General features: G+C 43.0%; 1 protein-coding gene across 3 annotated transcripts in view; it reads right to left on the bottom strand.

Annotated features, from left to right (window-relative positions):
- Positions 1-19,755, bottom strand: part of LOC122946774 (ubiquitin carboxyl-terminal hydrolase 12-like) — a 77,523-nt gene that overhangs the window by 33,489 nt on the left and 24,279 nt on the right. For 2 of the 3 annotated variants that reach the window (XM_044306577.1, XM_044306578.1), the window contains exon 2: positions 15,284-15,364. In XM_044306577.1, the coding sequence (XP_044162512.1) occupies positions 15,284-15,364 (81 nt within the window). Of the gene's footprint in view, positions 1-15,088; positions 15,224-15,283; positions 15,365-19,755 lie in introns of all 3 variants that reach the window. The other variant, XM_044306579.1, reaches the window with a different exon arrangement.

Here is a 19,755-nt window from a genome sequence, read left to right as displayed (position 1 = left end):
CCGCTGGCAGGCTGGAGATCCACTCGCTTACCTTCCGTTCCTGTGAACGCGCGCGCCTGTGTGCGTGCGTTCACAGGAAATCTCGGCTCACGCGAGATGACGCCAAAGTTAGCGTAGCCTGGGAGAGCCGCCGCAATGACGCCTTTCGGCGTTAGCGTGGCGGCAAGCGGTTAAATTGTCAAATCTCCATTTTCTGAGTTTTATGTCTAAAACCTACAATTGAGAAATATGAGTCACCATATAGTCACTTGATTCGTTAAAGGAAGTTGGACGGACACCACAAATAGGGAACTGCTTGGCAGAATGTGATATATACGGACAGGGGGACTTCTGCAGATAGATGACTTATGTCCATGATATATATCTGTAATGCCTGTGTGTGTCTATGTGTCATTTTTCATACTATCATGTTTCTGATTGGTTGCTTTAATAATTACTTGTGATTGGACATATTAAAATTAACGGCTAGAGGGGGGTGGCTAGATCCACAATGTACATCTAATGAAATTGGCTCGTTGGGCGCTGCCCGGCAGAGAATGCTATAACCAGCAAACCTGCATCCCCTGGCACCTGGGGAAAACTTATTAACCGATTTGAATCCCACAGACAAGCGAGTGTAGTCCCCTAGTTTGGGACTTGTCCTAAATTGCAGCGACATCAGTTATAATGTCTTGGAAAACCCCTTTACCTACCACCTGCTTGTGTGTTTTTACCCATTCCAGAGCTCGTACCTCACCTGCAGTAAGATTTTCAGAAGCCACAGGATATATCTGAGCCTTTATATCATTAGTCACAGCCATGGAGAAATTGTACAATGAACTGCCTGGTGACAAGGGTGGAAACACAGTGGACCTGATACCACCCCTGAATTCTTCCCCACTTTTAAACCCAGTTGCATCAATCATATCAGCATCAGAAGCCAATTCTACAAAGGTCACACACAGCTTGCCGATCACCAGGGTAAACACTATCACCCAACATACAGCCAACGTGCCCTACCGAAGCTGGAACTTCACCACCCAGTAGGAAGAGACTTGATTTTATAATGCTTCATAAACTTATCCGGCGTAATAATTTAGGGTGAGTTCACATCACCACTAGCATTATAACGCAGCAGAACAACAAAGAACAGAAGTGCTGGATCTTGACACAAACGGAGCTGAATAGACTCCACTGACTACAATTCTGTTCAGAAACCTTTTTTTTTTTACCAGACAAAAAAAAAAAAAGTCCTGCATGCAAGACTTTTTGGTCTGGTCTTTTTGACGGAATCTGTGACAGAGGACCAGTTGTTCCAACCCAGATGTGAACAAATCCTAAATCAACGGACTCTCCTCAAAATTCTGCAATTATATATAATATATATACACACACACACACACAGGTCCTTCTAAAAAAATTAGCATATTGTGATAAAGTTCATTATTTTCTGTAATGTACTGATAAACATCAGACTTTCATATATTTTAGATTCATTAATATATGAGAGAGATATATATAAAATTATTTTTTAGCTCAAACCCATATAATAAATAAAGGACATACAGCCCTTCCTAAGGGCTATATCTGACAAATGAACCACATTACTTACATTACTTTGTGATGGGGTATCACAAGGAACAGATGCCCCTACTTCCTCTTCATACACTGCCCCCCCCCCCCCCCCCGCATTATATGACTGGAATGCTTTATTAGTCCAGAATATCTTAACTTCTTTATGCGACAAGAATATTATACGATATTCCAATGCTCGAGCGCTCATCACTTTCACGCCAATATTTGTATCGCATAGTGAAAAGAAGTTACCAATATCTTCCCGTCCTGCATCTACAGCACTTGTTGAAGCTCCTACCACCAACTTTTCAGGATCATCCATACTGACATTCTCCATTATTCACAAATGCGCCCACGAATGTGCTCAGACTTAAAAGCAAAGAAACAGAATTCAAACCCAAGGAGAAGAACAAATACAAGTCGGCACCAAACGAGACAGAATCCAATATGCACGCTTTTTCAACTTTAAGTGATCAAAATAGACACAAGACCTTATTAAGGTGTGAATCGAATTGGCCCTTGAACCTCTGTCTCCATTTTTATAACCTACATTGGTATATAGATTTTTTGACTTTTTGTTTTTTAATTGGTCTTATGTCTTTTCTACTGAATGGTAAAATCATTTGTGTATGGTAGGTGATCTAAGTGACCATGCGCTAGCGCCCATGAAGTCTTGAGAAAGCATCAGAAGAACGTGAAACAGCAGTAGGAAGAGTTTGCTTTATCGTGAGAGACAATCCCTCTACATCAGGGTTTCTCAACTCCGGTCCTAGAGACCCACCTACTGGTCAGGATTTGAGAATATGCCACAGAATGAATACCTGTGGTAAGTCCTGATGCATGGACACTAATTATATCACTTGTTCAATATTAAGGAAATCCTGAAAACATGAATGGTAGGTGGGTCCCGAGGATCGGAGTTGAGAAACCCTGCTCTACATCAAGGAAACAGACAAAAATACCACCTATTAAATGTGTCTGGAACCATTAGTCCAAGAAAGGCAGGGAGCAAGTGACTGTGGATTTCTCTACAGGTACTAGCTAGGGGCAAAATAAAAAAGCTGAATAATCCCTTTAAAGGGGGTTTACCACTAACAATACTTATCTCCCATCCATAGCAACCATGAAAACGGAGGTCCCGAGTTGTGCACATGTTTAACCTCTTCTCCACTCACCTCAATGATACTACAGGAGATGGGGCCAATGGTTGAACTTAGCAGTCTCATTGAAGTAAATTAAGAAGTGGTCACACACGCACTTCACTACTCCATTCCCAAGAAGCACTCTGGAAGCTCTGTCCTCACTAGGGGTTCCAGCATATATTATTACAAGCAGACAATGACCTATTACTCTTAGAATACAAATTACACTTTATGCTCAGCTTTGAACATTATTACTCTTTTCAGGTATAAAAAGGCCTACCAATGATTCAAATGTGAGACTGGTAGGTTGAATAGGGTGTGCAGTCCAAAGATAATCACTGGCCTTAGGAGTGACCTGTCTTAGCCAGTGATTGGCTAAAACGAACTTTCCTAGCATTTCCAGGACAGAAGTGTGGAGCAGCGGTGCTGATTAAACAAGTTTAAACCTATAAGATCGAATTTTAAAAATGGAAAATGAAAGTTCAAATCAAAGTATGGTTAAGAAGGAGCTAGAACAAGGCAGATAGCAATGATGTACTCTCCGAACTTTTGTATGTGCTCAGCATTCTCAGACATTTATAAAAATGTTGATCAGATCTCATGGGTCATTGATAATCTCATATGGAACATGAAAGCTCCCTGAATTAGACACAAAATGTATTTTAAGGTCTCTTTCACACTTGCGTTGTCCGGATCAGTCGTGTACTCCACTTGCCGGAATTACACGCCGGATCCGTAACACCGCAAGTGAACTGAAAGCATTTGAAGACTGATCCGTCTTCAAAACGCGTTCAGTGTTACTATGGCAGCCAGGACGCTATTAAAGTCCTGGTTGCCATAGTAGGAGCGGGGAGCGGTATACTTACAGTCCGTGCGGCTCCCGAGGCGCTCCAGAACGACGTCAGAGCGCCCCATGCGAATGGATGACGTGATCCATGCGATCACGCCATCCATGCGCGTGCGGCGCCCTGACGTCACTCTGAAGCGCCCCGGGAGCCGCACGGACGGTAAGTATACTGCTCCCCTGCTCCCCCACTCCCCACTACACTTTACCATGGCAAACAGGACTTTAGCGTCCTGGCAGCCATGGTAACTATTCAAAAAAAGCTAAACGTCGGATCCGGTAATGCGCCGAAATGACGTTTAGCTTAAGGCCGGATCCGGCCTTGCGGCAAGTGTTCAGGATTTTTGGCCGGAGCAAAAAGCGCAGCATGCTGCAGTATTTTCTCCGGCCAAAAAACGTTCCAGTCCTGAACTGAAGACAATCTGAACGGATTTCTCTCCATTCAGAATGCATTGGGATAATCAGGATTTTTCCGGCATAGATCCCCGACGACGGAACTCTATGCCGGAAAAGAACAATGCAAGTGTGAAAGAGCCCTAAAAGAGGAAAGTGGTGGAATATCAGTGCCTTCCTTCTCCCTATTTTGTCTGGCCTCCAAACTGGCTTATGTCAGGGAGGTTCAGGCCACAATAATGAAAGTAACGTTATATTTGGCTATGGGAGTGGAAAATGAGGGGGGGGGAACAAATAAAAAAAAAAAAATGTACAGGGCATCTGTCAGCAGATTTGTATCTATGCGAATCTATATCTATTTAATATATGCGAATGAGCTGCTAGGAGCAAAAAGTGTCGCCGTTACACCTAGAGGCTCTGCAGACAGATGCCCTTTAACTATTGCATTATGAGAAAATCTCTTTAAAAAACTGTTAACACCTTCGCTACCAGCGCCATACATCTACGGCACTGGAGCGAAGTGCAAAGATGGCGCCTGCTCACACGCGTAGCGGGCGTCATGTATATAAATCAGTAAGGCTTGATTTAAATCATAGTTTTCTACATAAAGACTAATTCTTGCTGGTATAATTTATAATATGCAAGTAGATGAAGATTTTCAGAATAACAACTTTTCATATTAGTTTGATTAGGTTGATTCTACATTCATAGGTTTGTAGAAGTTAGGATTAAGGTATTTTTATCAACTTTGTTCAGGTTATAACATTCTTTTCTGTGAAGAGGCATGTGATCTCTGCTGAGTCAAATTCAGTTTTGAGAACTGCAAAAGTAAACCAAGCATCTGTGATAATATCTTGTAGGCAGAGAAACTGCCCAATAATCTTACAAAAACCACTGGAAGAGCATGACAATGATCATATCCCCTCTGTCTCGTCTTTCTTCCATGCTATACATGTTAAGGTCCTTTAATCTTTCTATCCTGCAATCCATGTACTTGTTTAGTAGCTCTTCTCTGAACTATCTCCAAAGTATCAATATCCTTCTGGAGATATGGTCTCCCGTACTGAGCACAATACTCCGAATGAGGTCTCACTAGTGCTCTGTAGAGCGGCATGAGCACCTCCCTCTGTCTACTGGTAATGCCTCTCTCCCTATACACCCAAGCATTCTGCTTGCATTTCCTGCTGCTCTACCTTTAAGGCCTCTTTCACACGGGCTTTGCGGGAAAAGGTGCGGGTGCGTTGCGGGAACATGCACGAGTGCAAAACGCGCGTGAGAAAAATCGGCATGTTTGGTACCCAAACCTGAACTTCTTCACAGAAGTTCGGGCTTGGGATCGGTGTTCTGTAGATTGTGTTATTTTCTCTTATAACATGGAGATAAGGGAAAATAATAGCATTCTGAATACAGAATGCATAGTACAATAGTGCTGGAGGGGTAAAAAAAAAAAAAAAAAAAATATATAGATAAATAATTTACCTCACCTTAATCCACTTGATCGCGCAGCCGGCATCTCTTCTGTCGTCTTCTTTGCTGTGTGCAGGAAAAGGACCTGTGGTGACATCACTCCGGTCATCACATGGTCCATCACATGATCTTTTACCACGGTGATGGATCATGTGATGACCGGAGTGACGTCACCACAGGTCCTTTTCCTGCACACAGCAAAGAAGAAGACAGAAGAGAAGCCGGGATGCGCAATCAAGTGGATTAAGGTGAGTAAAAAAATGTTTTTCTTTTTCTTTTTTTTTAACCCCTCCAGCGCTATCGTACTATGCATTCTGTATTCAGAATGCTATTATTTTCCCTTATAACCATGTTATAAGGGAAAATAATAATGATCGGGTCTCCATCCCGATTGTCACCTAGCAACAGTGAGTGAAAATCGCACCGCATCCACACTTGCTTGCGGATGCTTGCAATTTTCACGCAACCCCATTTATTTCTATGGGGCCTGTGTTACGTGAAAAACGCACAAATAGGAGCATGCTGCGATTTTCACGCAACGCACAAGTCAACGCATTGCACCCGCACTGAATCCTGACCCATTCATTTTAATGGGGCTGTGCACACGAGCGGTGATTTTCACGCATCGCATCCGCATGGAATACTCACCCGTGTGAAAGGGGCCTAAGTCTTCTGAAATAATGACCCCTAAATCCCTTTCCTCAGATACTGAGGTTAGGACTGGATCACTGATTTCATATTCTGCAAGATTTTTGACCATTCCTCTAGTTTTCGTAAATCCTCTTCCATTTGGTGTATCCCTCCAGGAACATCAACCCTGTTACAAATCTTTGTGTCATCAGCAAAAAGACACACCTTACCATCGAGGCCTTCTGCAATTTCGCTGATAAAGATAATAAACAATATATGTCCCAGAACAGATCTCTGAGGTACCCCACTGGTAACAAGAGCATGTCTGTCCTTCAGCCACTGCCTAATCCATTCAACAATATAGGAGTTCACGTACAGCCTTATTCTACATAATTAAAAAACAAAATCTTTATTTCATGATGGAATAACCTTTGGATGGTAATATATTTTCCTCAAAAAGCATTTTATATTTAAAAAAAATCTTTTTTTTTTGTTTTTTTAAATTATTGATTTTTATCCACCCTGTAAATATCACATTATTACAGTTTGCCCTGTAATAATATGACTTCTTTACTTTTACTACAAAGTCCATCATTTTGACCATTTCTATTCTTACATGGACACCCCCCCCCCCCCCCCCCCTTGTATTTTGGCGCCTTCTGCATTAGGATATTTATTTCCACAATCCACACATGACTTTGTATGCAACCCCGACCTGATGAAGTGGACCTGTTGAGCCCCGAAACGCGTTGTCATTTTTTATTTTATTTATATGTTTTTCAACTAAGAAAATAAAAGAAGATTTTTTCCTATGCCAGTTGTTAAGGTTTCTTGCGCCAAAAATATAAGATTACACTCACCGGTAATCACTTTTCCATGCGTCCATGACAGCACTCCGCCTCCATCCAGGACAGGAAACAAAAGTAGTCTAGGGAGGGATTACAGCCTGTAAAACTTTCCTACCAAAGGATAGCTGATCCTTGGAGTCTAGATCTAGCTTGTAATGGCGAAAGAAAGTACAAGGGGATTTCCAAGTAGCAGCCCTACAGATCTGCTCCAGGGAAGATTCAGCTCTTTCTGCCCACGAGGTAAAAATGGATCTGGTTGAATGTGCCCTGAATCCTAAGGGGCAAGGCTCCCCTGCCGAGGAATAGGCCAAAGCAATGGCTGCGACAATCCATCTAGATAGTGTTCTGGATGTGACTATCACCTTTGTTCTTCCCGGTAAACTGCACAAAAGTCTAGAGGATCTCCTCCAGGATTCAGTCATCTCCAGATACTTTAGGAGACATCTCCTGACATCAAGACAGTGTAATTTCCTTTCTTTTTCATTATTCAGAGTTTGGCATAATGAAGGTAGGACGATGTCCTGAGATCTGTGAAAAAAGGAAACTACTTTGGGGAGAAAAGAAGGGTCCGGCTTGATTAATACTCTGTCCTCCAGGATCTTAGTATAGGGAGGAGAGGTGCAAAGGGCATAAATTTAATTTACACGTCTGGCCGAGGTGATAGCCATAAGGAAAGCAGTCTTAAAAGGAAAGTAATTTAAAGTCGACAAATCCTGTATGGGTTTAAACGGAGGCTCCATCATACTGGACAATACTAAGTTGAGGTCCCACGGAGGAGCAGACATTCTGGAAATTGGTCTGGTATGACTGACAGCTTAAAAAAAAATCTTCTCACCCAAGGATGGTTGGCTAAGGTGAAGTCAAAATACGCAGAAATATGCACTTTAAGTGTACTAACCCTTAGTCTTTTGTCTAGGCCACTCTGAAGAAAATCGAGGATTATGGGCATAGGAGGGGGACCTAAAGGGTCTATTGGAACTGTGGAAAAAGTTAAGAAGTTTTTCCATATTCTTAAGTATATAGAAGAAGTGATGTCTTTCCTACATGACAGAAGGGTATTAATCACATCTCTGGAAAGGCCCTTCTTCCTTAGTATAGACCTCTCAGATACCATGCTGCTAGGTGTAGGTTGGTTACCTCTGGATAGTGAACTGGTCCTTGATACAGCAGGTCTTGTCTGTCTGGCAGAATCCATGGTTCTGTTATTGATAGTTTGCGTAGCCAGGTGAACCATGACCTTCTGGGCCAGAAGGGGGCGATCAGAATTAGTCTTGTCCTGTATTGCCTCAGTTTCTGTAGAACCCTTAGAATTAGTCTTATGGGTGGAAAGGCGTATAGAAGATCGTTTGGCCAAGGTAGGGAGTGCCAGTTGGAGAATCTTCTGGATTAAAAAATAAAAATAAAATGACAACACCATTCTCCCTGATCTAGACAATTTCTGCTTAGAAAATCCGCTTTTCTGTTTTCTGAACCTTTCAAATGCACCGCGTTTATGAAGGAGAATGAGGGAATGATTATGGAAAAGATCTTTTCTGCCAGAGACATAAGGTCCTTTGATCTTGTCTCGCCTTGCCTGTTCAAATAAGACACTACCGTGGTGTTGTCTGAAAAGAACTTCACTATTTTTTCCCCTTAATTTTTGAAGGAAAGCTATTAGAGTGAGGAGTTCTGCCCTAAATTATCTTCCATTCTACGAATCTCTTCTTTCTAGAAGAGACCATCTTCCCTGAACAACATCTTCCTGACAGTATGTCCCCCAACCTGTCGGACTTGCATCCGTGGTGATTGAAATCTGCTCTTGCATATTCCAGGGGAGTCCCCGAGACAGGTTTACTGGGTCTAAGCACCACTGCATGGATTGAATGACCTGGGATGGAAGAGGAAGTGGGGCATCCAAAGGGGATAGAGACCCCTGCCACTCTCTCAGAATCTGCCATTAAAGCTTCAGAGAACGCAGCAACGCCCACTTGACTGCAGGAATTGTGGACGTCATCCTGCCTAATACCGCCATCCCCTGTCTGATGGTTCTGCGTTTTGATGAAATTAAAGACTGTATTTCTTTCAGAATTTTGGAGATGAGGAAGAAAGCAGCATTGTTTTACGAAGTCTAAAATTAGACCCCAAAACGGACAACTCTTTGATGGGATCAAGTTTGATTTCTCCCAATTTATCCACCATCCCAACTCTTCCAATAGCCTGATTATTTCTGAGAGGTGGGAGGACAGTGTGTTTTCGGATTCTGCCACGACCAGTAAGTCGTCCAGATAGGGTATCGTTAGGATACCCTTTTCCCTTACATGAGCCATCACTTCGGCCATTAGCTTGGTGAAAAGCCTGGGAGCTTGGGATACTCCGAATGGGAGCGCTCTGTATTGAAAGTGGTGGATCTGCCCCTCCATGGATACTGCTACCCTTAGGAACGTCTGGGAGTCTGCATGGATTGGGATGTGATAATATGCATCTTTTAATGTCTAGGGTTGACATTACGCATTCCAGAAACAGCTGATTTACTGCTGATTGTACAGATTCCATCTTAAACTTTTTGTACTTTAGGAATTGGTTTAGGCATCTCAGGTTTATTATCATCCTGAAAGCCCAATCTGGTTTGGGGACCAGAAAAGGGGAAGAATAAAGTACTCTCCCTCTTTCTGATTCTGGAACCTATTACGACTTTCTTTTTTAAGAGGGAAAGTAACTCTTGTTTTAAGGCAGGCATCCTCAAACTGCGGCCCTCCAGCTGTTGTAAAACTACAACTCCCACAATGCCGTGCTGTAGGCTGATACCTGTAGGCTGTCCGGGCATGCTGGGAGTTGTAGTTTTGCAACAGCTGGAGGGCCGCAGTTTGAGGATGCCTGTTTTAAGGCCTCGTTTTTTATAGAGTTTTGGTCCAGCCTTGTAACCATCATCCTTTCCAGTGGGGGAGGGGCGAACTGTAGACTGAACCCGTCTCTTAGAACACCCAAAATCCCAAGCCTGAAAAAAAGAGACAACCTTCCTCCCACCGGACCGGAACCGTTATTTCTGACTGTTTTTAGAACAGTTACTGGACTGAGAGCTGAAAAGGAAACCTTTTTCTTTCGTAGCCTTGTAACTTCTCCAGTATTTTTGTCTTATATCTTGATTATAATCCCTCGTTTTATAAAAAAACTGATGCTTTTTTGTAGGTTTGGAGGATGGAAAGCCTTTTTTGTCGTCTGCCGCTTTCTCCAATAAATCATCTAGAACCGATCCAAAAAGGAAATCTCCCTGGCAGGGAATAGCACACAATTTATTTTTGGATCCTGTATCTCTGACCACCCTTTCAACCAAACGGCTCTTTTGCAGAATTAGCTAAGGCCGCAAATATAGCACTCAGTTTTAAGGCATCTGCAGAGGCATCTGATATAAAGTCGACCGCTTTCATGATCGGGAAAACCTCTAGTAATTGCTCTCTTGGAGTTTTGTTTTCTATGTGGGATTCTGTCCTGTAACCAAAATTTAAGGGATCTTGCTGTGGAAGTAGCGGCAATATTAGGTTTGAATGCCTGAGTAGAGGCTTTCCAGGCGTTCCTAAGGTATACTTCAGCTCTTCTGTCCATTGGATCTTTTAAAGCCCCTAAATCTTCAAATGGTAAGGCTGATTTTTTGGAGATATTGGCAATAGGAGCATCTATCTTAGGAGGCCTATCCCAGGAAGAGCATCCCCCCTCATCAAAAGGATACTTTCTTTTAAAAAAATTTGGGGGATGAAGAATTTTTTGTCTGGTCTTTTCCATTCTTTTTGAATTAGGAATTTTATGTTCTTATTTATAGGAAAAATACCTGTTTTTTTTATGACCCAGGTCACCGAACATAATCTGCTGGATTGTATTTTGCTCTTTAGACTCGTCCACCTTCATTGTAGCCCTAAGAGTCCGTGTCCTCATGGGAAAATAATGGTTTACCCACTGACTCCTCTTCTGATGATGAATCCGAACTACCCCGGATCTCCCGTTCTGCCTCAGCCTCAGAAGAATCTGAATCTGAGAAGCGACTAGAAAGAGCCTGCTTGCCGGGGGGTGGGGGGGGGGGGGGGGGAAAGATGGAAGGAATTTCTTAAATTCTTTAATAGAATCCGCAATTTCGGATTTCACCATGTTCTTGATACTTTGCATAAACGATGGGGACTCTTCTTCTACCGTCTTATTAATACAGTGCTGGAAAAGCAACTTTGGCCAGGAGGGGGTTAACTTTTTCCTACAAGTTGCGCACTCTTTTCCACGTGTCTTAGAAGTCGCCTTCCTAGGGCTCTTTTTAGTATTCTAGGAATAAATAAACTATTTATTCCTATCTCAAGGGTGCTGTCATGCGCATAAGGGAAAAGGTGAATTTATCGGAAGCTGTATCTGTGCTTCTGGGAATTTGGGTACCTCTGCCTCAAGGCCACCCACCTTGGCAGCACACCTAACAACCAGTTTTTTTTTTCATCCCATCAAGCCGACAATAGCGTTGTGCCTAATCCAGCACAACCATACAAGGTAAGCCTTCATTATTTGGAGTAATATTATTTTCCTAGGACGTACTTACGTACCCGATGGTGCGTCTTTTGTCTCTGTTAGTACAGTGACCCTTTGCCTACATTGGATATTATGGTATCTTAAAGGGATTCTGTCACCTCCCCTAACCCAAAATCCGATTTTAAAGCAGCCATGCAGCACAGCTTACCTAGATTAGGCTGTGCTCTTTTATCTTGTTATCCGTCCAGTAGTTTCTGTAAAAAATGACTTTTATGGTTATGCAAATGAGTCCTGAATGTGCCCAGAGGGGCGTTTTGTTCCCCTTAGAGAGCCCAGTACCGCCCCTCTTACAGTGCCCAGCCTGCCTTCCTTGCGACTGTCTATCCGCCCCCAGCCTGCCACAGCCTCTCCTCCCTCTCCTCCCCCTCCCTCACGGCCGAACGAACTCTCGCACAGGCGCAGTACCCACTGAGGGCTGCGCCTGTGCGATCTGCAGGAGACTGAGGGCAGGAGCTTCATCCTCGTCACTGGGCATGCGTCGAGCCCAGTGACGTCCGATGCTCTGCTCTTCCCCATTCAGGACTCATTTGCATAACCATAAAAGTCGTTTTTTACAGAAACTACTGGACGGATTACAAGATAAAAGAGCACAGCCTAATCAAGGTAAGCTGTGCTGCATGGCTGCTTTAAAATCGGATTTTGGGTTAGGGGAGGTGACAGAATCCCTTTAAGGGCAGCATAAACTAATGACAGATCCCCTTAGCACAACGTTGGGTCACCTGATCAAAAATATTTTTTCTCATCTTCTTTGTCTAAACAGTCTTCTCATCAAGTGCCTGTTATAAAAAAAAAAATACAACTTGCTCAGCAAAAAAAATAAAAAATTCATATGGCTATGTGAATGGGAAAAAAAAAATTATGGTTTTCAATGGTAGGGAGTAAAAAACAAAAATTGGCTATGTACTTAATGGGTTACTTGCCCCAGCTGTTTTACTAAAAATGTGTGTTTAACAGCTCCAGTGACCGCTGAGGAGTCCTCATATTCATGAACTCGTGGCTTTGACCATCCAACACCTACTGACTGCAGTAGAAAAACAAAACAAAAAACTGTTAATCACGGTGGCAGGGGGGCGGAGAGACCAGGGAGCTCATGAATAGTAGGACTCACGAGCATGTGCTGGAGCTGTTAGGACTAAAGAACGTCTATTGTATTGTTGTTGGGCAAACCTGTTGAGAACGTCAGGTTCGGCCGAATGTCTAATGCAGGCATGTCCAAACTGTGGCCCTCCAGCTGTTGCAAAACTACAACTCCCAGCATGCTCTAATAGCTGTAAGCTATCCAGGCATGCTGGGAGTTGTAGTTTTGGAACAGCTGGAGGGCCGCAGTTTGGACATGCCTGGTCTAATGTGTATGGGAAGCTCCAGACTCTTGGGATGTCGGAGGGAAGAAGGAATTGGCGAAATGAATATTTTTGCCTTATCCAGGTGGTAAGCTGCCGCTTGAGGTGTCTTTTTCCTTCCTCCCCACTGAATACACAGACCTATTTCGTCAAAACTAACGTCTATGTGTATAGAAGAGTTGGGAGGGAGAGATAGCTGTCGGTAGAACTTTCGTTTGACCGACCATTATTGAAGACGTAGGGCTATCTTCTGGAGTTATGGCAAAATAAAACTAGTAAATTCTAATTTGAAAATAAAAATAAAAATCTATTTCTATGTCTACTGAAAACGGTCATGACGGAGATGACAGTATCACCCTGCAAAGCTTTAATAATGCATTTCTAAAAATAAATGTTTTTAATAGTTAGAAAATATGCTCGAAATGGCAAAGGGCATCTAAGTGTCCCCTCAATAGTCTGTAGTGGAAATAGACGGGCGCTGGTAATTTTAGCAGCTCTATTCATAGTCCAATGAGAACCATCACTCTTTGCAGTCTCCAGCTTTCAGATAAAAACTGTGTGGGTGTATGGTCTGAAAATACAGAATCAGTGACTATTTTATATCCAGTAAACATGTAGTTGGACAGTGGGGGTTATGACTTTCTTTATGAAGGGAAGAAAAAATACAAATATGAACGCAGCACCAATGTCCCTTTCAGACCTAGTTCAGGAATGTCTCAGCCTATCAGCATCCATAGCGATCGCTCCATTTAAACAGCCCCAAACAAAGTAGACGGCAGCATGTCCTCCAAGCTCTCCAAAATGGGTACACAAAAAATGTACAAAGCACAGAAAAAGTGCCAAAATAGTGCCACGTTTCAACAACAACAACAACGTCTTTTTCAGGCCTTTTTCCTTTATAAAAGAGTTGACCAAACACGCTCTGCCACCCCCATAAGGCTACTTTCACACTCGTGTTAAGCTTTTCCGGAACAGCCGGCCGGATCTGTACTACCGGTTGATTATGTGTGCTGCCGGAAATCTGCCTGACCCCATTCACTATAATGGGGATGGGCTGGAGATCCAGCCTTAGCACAGCAAACATGCCGAGAGGCGGCCGGACAAAAATGTCAGCGTGCATGCGTGTGCAAACCGTAGTACAGATCCGGCAGGCTGCTTCCCAGCTGGTACAGCCTGCCGGAAAAGCTTAACTCAAGTATGAAAGAATGCCTCATAGCATACAGCCGCGCTCTCCAAATGAGCCTTATATGTGTGCATAAGGTATAGCACCCCTACATTAGTGTTAATGGACTCTAACAGAGCTGGGATTTGAACACCACTAATAAAGGTTTATCTAGCTGGTATGTCCCAGTCTACACAGCAAAGCAGGTGAGCTATAAGGAACAGGAAATATCAACTTATTTTGACCGCTTTAGGGGCCAGTATGAAAAACTGCAATGTTTCAATTTTTATTTTTTTTCATAATTTTTTGAAAGTTTTTATGGTGTTTTTTTTTTTTTTTTCCCCATCATTGACTACTTACTGTGACAGTGTGAAGGGTCAGTTGGTGGATGGGAGATATTTTCCTCCTCCCAGCATGTGCTGCTGAGACTGATTGCAGCAAGGACCGAATCTCACATTCCAGTCCAGGCTTTGCGGACGCCAAATGGTCTTAAAAAAAACAGCTAGAGTGCAGTAAGTGTCGGAGTTGCTTCTGGCTGGATGCATGCTTGCGAGCTATCTGGGAGGAGAGGCTGACTATATCCAGGACCTGAACTTTATATGCGGATCTGCTGCAAGGTGTGAACACACACCAGAACTTGAACTCTATATGCGGTACCCGCGAAATGGTGTCAACCTGAACACCAGGATTTAAAACTAAATTTATTTGGTTTGTTTTCTGGTAACCTGCCACAAGGTGCCGCTGTACCGCAACCGCTCACCCTGCCTACCAGAGTGAATCCACATAAAACTTAAAGGGGTTTTGAGGGCAAAAAATGTTTAAAAAACTGCTAATAGTGTTGTTTAAAACACAAAAGGCAATACTAACCTCCCAGATCCCCTGCTGCTTCCATACAGACGTTGCCAGGTCCCCCGCCGGTGATGTCCTGATACAGGTCACCAGTGATTGGTTGTTCTGGTCACATCCCAGTGCAGGGGCATATCATTGCTGAACCAGGAAGGAGAATGGCAGCATCAGCATGAAAGCAGCAGGGGATCCATGGGGGTAGTAAAGCTTTTTTTTTTTAAGTAGCATTATTAGCAGTTTTACACAATTACGGTAAGTAAATAAAAGATGTTTTTAAAATGCAAATAAAAATTTGATTGAATAAATAAGTCATTTTCTGAGCATACATTCTCCTGCAAGCCTTCTGTGTTCACCCCCACTGTTCAGTGATTTATCTGCAGTAACTGGGCAATCTTCTGAATGTTAGGTCCCGAGGATATCCCCACCGCTTTGTCAGTCTGACATATCGTCTACATTTACATCTAAGAGGAGGAGAAACCATAATTCATAAGGAAGTAATGCAAAAAGGAACTAAAACTTACATTGACCAGTCCAAAATAATGTTCATTTACAGGAAATTGCTCTGGGCCGATTTCTTTTTCCAATGTTGAGGCATTGGTGCCCTACAGGAACAAAAATGCAATTATTAATCATAAAATCATTATCAACATCTGAATATTATCAGCAAACTGGGGAGAAGAGGCATGGTGGCAAGGACTTATTATCCAATAGAATTACATTTAAAAGGAACCTGACACTAGGGGATGTCTCACTTCAGCACGTGGCAGGTCTCATGTAGAGAGAGAAAAAGTTAATACAAGGCACTGCCTAATGTATTGCGATTGTCCATATTGTTTCTTTTGCTGGCTGGATTCATTTTTCCATCACATTATGCACTTCTCGTATCCATGTTACAACCACCCTACAATCCAGCAGACCAACTCTCCACGTGCCAACCCCCGGCTGAGCCCGTGCAGCACCCTGGGATTCAGAGATCAGGGTGACTGGACCCCTGTTCGTCAGACAGGTCACCATTCCAGAGACGAGAGCCATTTATGCTGTGTGGACACAATATAATTGCCTAAGATGGGAATATAAAAGGCATAAAGCTTAGAGATAATTATTACCCCGTTCTGTGCCCTGAGAGAGGAGTAGAGGAAACATCCACAGGGATAATAAATCTGGATCTGCTATTTGCCATTCTGCAATTACATTCTACATCTACTAGGATATAAACACAGACATCTAGCAACACGTACGAGATTCGTGCTCATTACATAAAAGGGCATCAGCAGTTTGTGCCTATGGCCCTGGCTGACCTGTTATATGTGCACCTGGCAGCTGAAGACATCTGTCTTGGCCCCATGTACATATGTGCCCACATTGCTGAGAGTAGAGCCTCTAGGTGTAACGGCAATGCCCCCGTTGGTCCTGGAGACTCATTTGCATATATTAAAACTTCATTTTTCTCAGTAATGCAGGCAAATATGAACACGGGACCAACACAGATGTCTTCAGCTGGGTCAGCCAGTTGTATAGGTACATGGCAGACCGCCTCTAATGCCCGCAGACCACCTCTTGAAAAACAATATTCATACTTACCTGCTACCCGCCGCTCTAGTCCTCCGCGTTACCTTTATTCTCCGGTTCCCGCACTGTTTTCATGCGGTGGTGCATGGTGCTCCAGGTAATGACTGGCTTCGGCGGTACACATGACCATGCCCATGGCCAGCCGGGTATAAACAGTGCGGGGACAGGAAGATAGAGACATCGATGGACTGGAACAGCGCGATAAGTATAAATCTTATTCAGGAGGCAGACTTCATACATAAAATATCAATATTACCGGAAAATCCCTTAATCAGGTACAGTCATGTGAAAAAATTAGGACACCCTTTGAAAGCATGTGGTTTTTTGTAACATTTTTAATAAAAGGTTATTTCATCTCCGTTTCAACAATACAGAGAGATTAAAGTAATCCAACTAAACAAAGAAAACTGAAGAAAAGTCTTTTCAAGATCTTCTGAAAATGTCATTCTACAAAAATGCCTATTCTAACTGAGGAAAAAGATAGGACACCCTCACATGTATTCCCTCTTAAATTGGCTCAGATCTCACACAGGTATATCACACCAGGTGCACATAATTAGTAGATCGTTACTCTGCATGTTGAATGAGGCTTGCCCTATTTAAACCTCAGACATTTAGTTTGGTGTGCTCCTGACTGTTGAAGTGAGAGTGAGCACCATGGTGAGAGCAAAAGAGCTGTCAGAGGACTTCAGAAAAAAGATTGTAGCAGCCTATGAGTCTGGGAAGGGATTTAAAAAGATCTCAAAAGATTTTGAAATCAGCCATTCCACTGTCCGGAAGATAGTCTACAAGTGGAGGGCTTTCAAAACAACTGCCAACATGCCCAGGACTGGTCGCCCCAGCAAGTTCACCCCAAGAGCAGACCGCAAGATGCTAAAAGAGGTCTCCAAAAACCCTAAAGTGTCATCTCGAGAACTACAGCAGGCTCTGGCTACTGTTGATGTAGAAGTACATGCCTCTACAATCAGAAAGAGACTGTACAAGTTTAACTTGCATGGGAGGTGTGCAAGGAGGAAACCTTTGCTTTCCAAGAGAAACATCGAGGCCAGACTGACATTTGCCAGAGATAAAGTTGACAAAGACCAGGACTTCTGGAATAATGTTCTTTGGACAGATGAGTCCAAAATTGAATTATTTGGACACAACAGCAGAGGACATGTTTGGCGTAAACCAAACACAGCATTCCAAGAAAAGAACCTCATACCAACTGTGAAGCATGGAGGTAGAAGTGTCATGGTTTGGGGCTGCTTTGCTGCAGCAGGACCTGGTCAGCTCACCATCATAGAATCCACGATGAATTCTACTGTGTATCAGAAGGTGCTTGAAGAACATGTGAGACCATCAGTTAGAAAATTAAAGCTGAAGCGGAACTGGACCATGCAACATGACAATGACCCAAAACATACTAGTAAATCAACCAAAGATTGGCTGAAAAAGAAGAAATGGAGAGTCCTGGAATGGCCAAGTCAAAGTCCAGATTTGAATCCCATTGAGATGCTGTGGGGTGACTTGAAAAGGGCTGCACGTGCAAGAAACCCCTCAAACATCTCACAGCTGAAAAAGTTCTGCATTGAGGAGTGGGGTAAAATTTCCTCAGACCGATGTCGAAGACTGGTAGATGGCTACAAGAACCGTCTCACTGCAGTTATTTCAGCCAAAGGAGGTAACACTCGCTATTAGGGGCAAGGGTGTCCTATCTTTTTCCTCAGTTAGAATAGGCATTTTTGTAGAATGACATTTACAGAAGATCTTGAAAAGACTTTTCTTCAGTTTTCTTTGTTTAGTCGGATTACTTTAATCTCTCTGTATTGTTGAAACGGAGATGAAATAACCTTTTATTAAAAATGTTACAAAAAACCACATGCTTTCAAAGGGTGTCCTAATTTTTTCACATGACTGTACATATCACCAGGAAATTCCCTGGTAAACCACCGTACGATTCCTTGTAGGCTCAGCGGAATGTAATGATACCTTTCACTTGGCGGTCTGCTGCTTCATTCAGGAGATTAAGTACGTTTCATCCATATGCAAATGAGCAGCTAAGTGCACTGAGGGTGGGCCTAATCACGTTGTGCACCCCTGCCAGCCCCTCCCCTTCCTGGCTGACAGGACCAGACAAGAGGACTATGCAGAAACTTGGTCCTGTCAGTAAAGGAGAGGGAAGGGCTGGTAGAGGAAGCAGGAGAAGCAACGGTGTTGTTCCTTTTTTTTGGCAGTCAAAACACTGCCCAAATATGGAAAAATAAAAAATATCAGATGAAGCCCTGCATCAAGCATATGCATATGGGCTCGTTGAGACAGTCGTATGAATGAGTCCGCATCCATTCCGCAATTTTGCGGAACGGGTGCGGACCCATTCATTTCTATGGGGCCACAAAGGATGTGAAAAGCACTCCGTGTGCTGTCCGCATCCGTGGTTCCGTCCCACAGCTCCGTAGAAAAGATAGAGCATGTCCTATTTTTTGTCTGCAATTGCATACAAGAATAGACATTTTCTATTATTGTAGCAGCCATGTGCGGTCCACAAATTGCGGAACACACAGCTGGATCCGCAAAACACTATGGTCATCTGAATGTGTCTAAGTGTGGGGCAGGCTAGCTGCACAGTATTGTTTTTCTGGTGCTAAAGGGAAAAAACTCTCAGTCCGTAAACAAGCAGCAGCAGGAGGACTGACCAATGCCACGGAGGACGGTACTGGAGAAAGGGGCGAGTATAATATTACTTACGAGGGCTTCTCAGAGATTTTTAATTATTTCGGACAACCCCTTTAAATGAAATGAGCCATTATGGAAAGTGTATTCAAAGGGTGGGAAAATACTATTTTATCATAACAGCATATGTACTTCCCTCAAATAATCAGTGTTTACCACTATAAATTAAGATAACAGATCCTATCCCATGGAAATGAAGCTAAGGGAAAGTTATTTTTTTTTTCAGAACTGCCAAAAGTAACTTAAAGGAGTTCTTCAGGAATTAAGAAAGAACTACTTAAATATTACTTTATTATAAATATATTCCCAAATATCTTTCATTAGTTATAATGGCTTCTTTTGTCTAGGGAGGAATCATTAGGAGAAATAAAATGGCCGCCATCCTATTAGAACACACAAAACCTGTCCTAATCACACAGCAGGACAAGTTACTTCACAGCACTGAGCTACAGAGCTGCCTCATCTTCCTCTCCTACTTGTCAGAGATTATGATCCTGAATACAGCTGACAAGATCTTCAGATGAATCTCTGTGGGAATGGAGTTCATGAGGAGACATTAAGTACAGAGAGGACGGACAAGACAGACTGTGGTAATGGAGACTGCATACAAGTGCTGCTGCTCATTACTACATCCCCACCTCCTCTCTGTACTACATGCCTCCTGATGAACTCCATTCCTACAGAGATTCAGCTGAAGACCTTATTAAAAACT

Source organism: Bufo gargarizans, chromosome 9 (assembly GCF_014858855.1).
Source record: "Bufo gargarizans isolate SCDJY-AF-19 chromosome 9, ASM1485885v1, whole genome shotgun sequence".
In the NCBI taxonomy this organism is placed as follows: Eukaryota; Metazoa; Chordata; class Amphibia; order Anura; family Bufonidae; genus Bufo; species Bufo gargarizans.
Note: the sequence above shows the minus strand (reverse complement) of the source record. Positions and strands in the feature narration are given on the sequence as shown.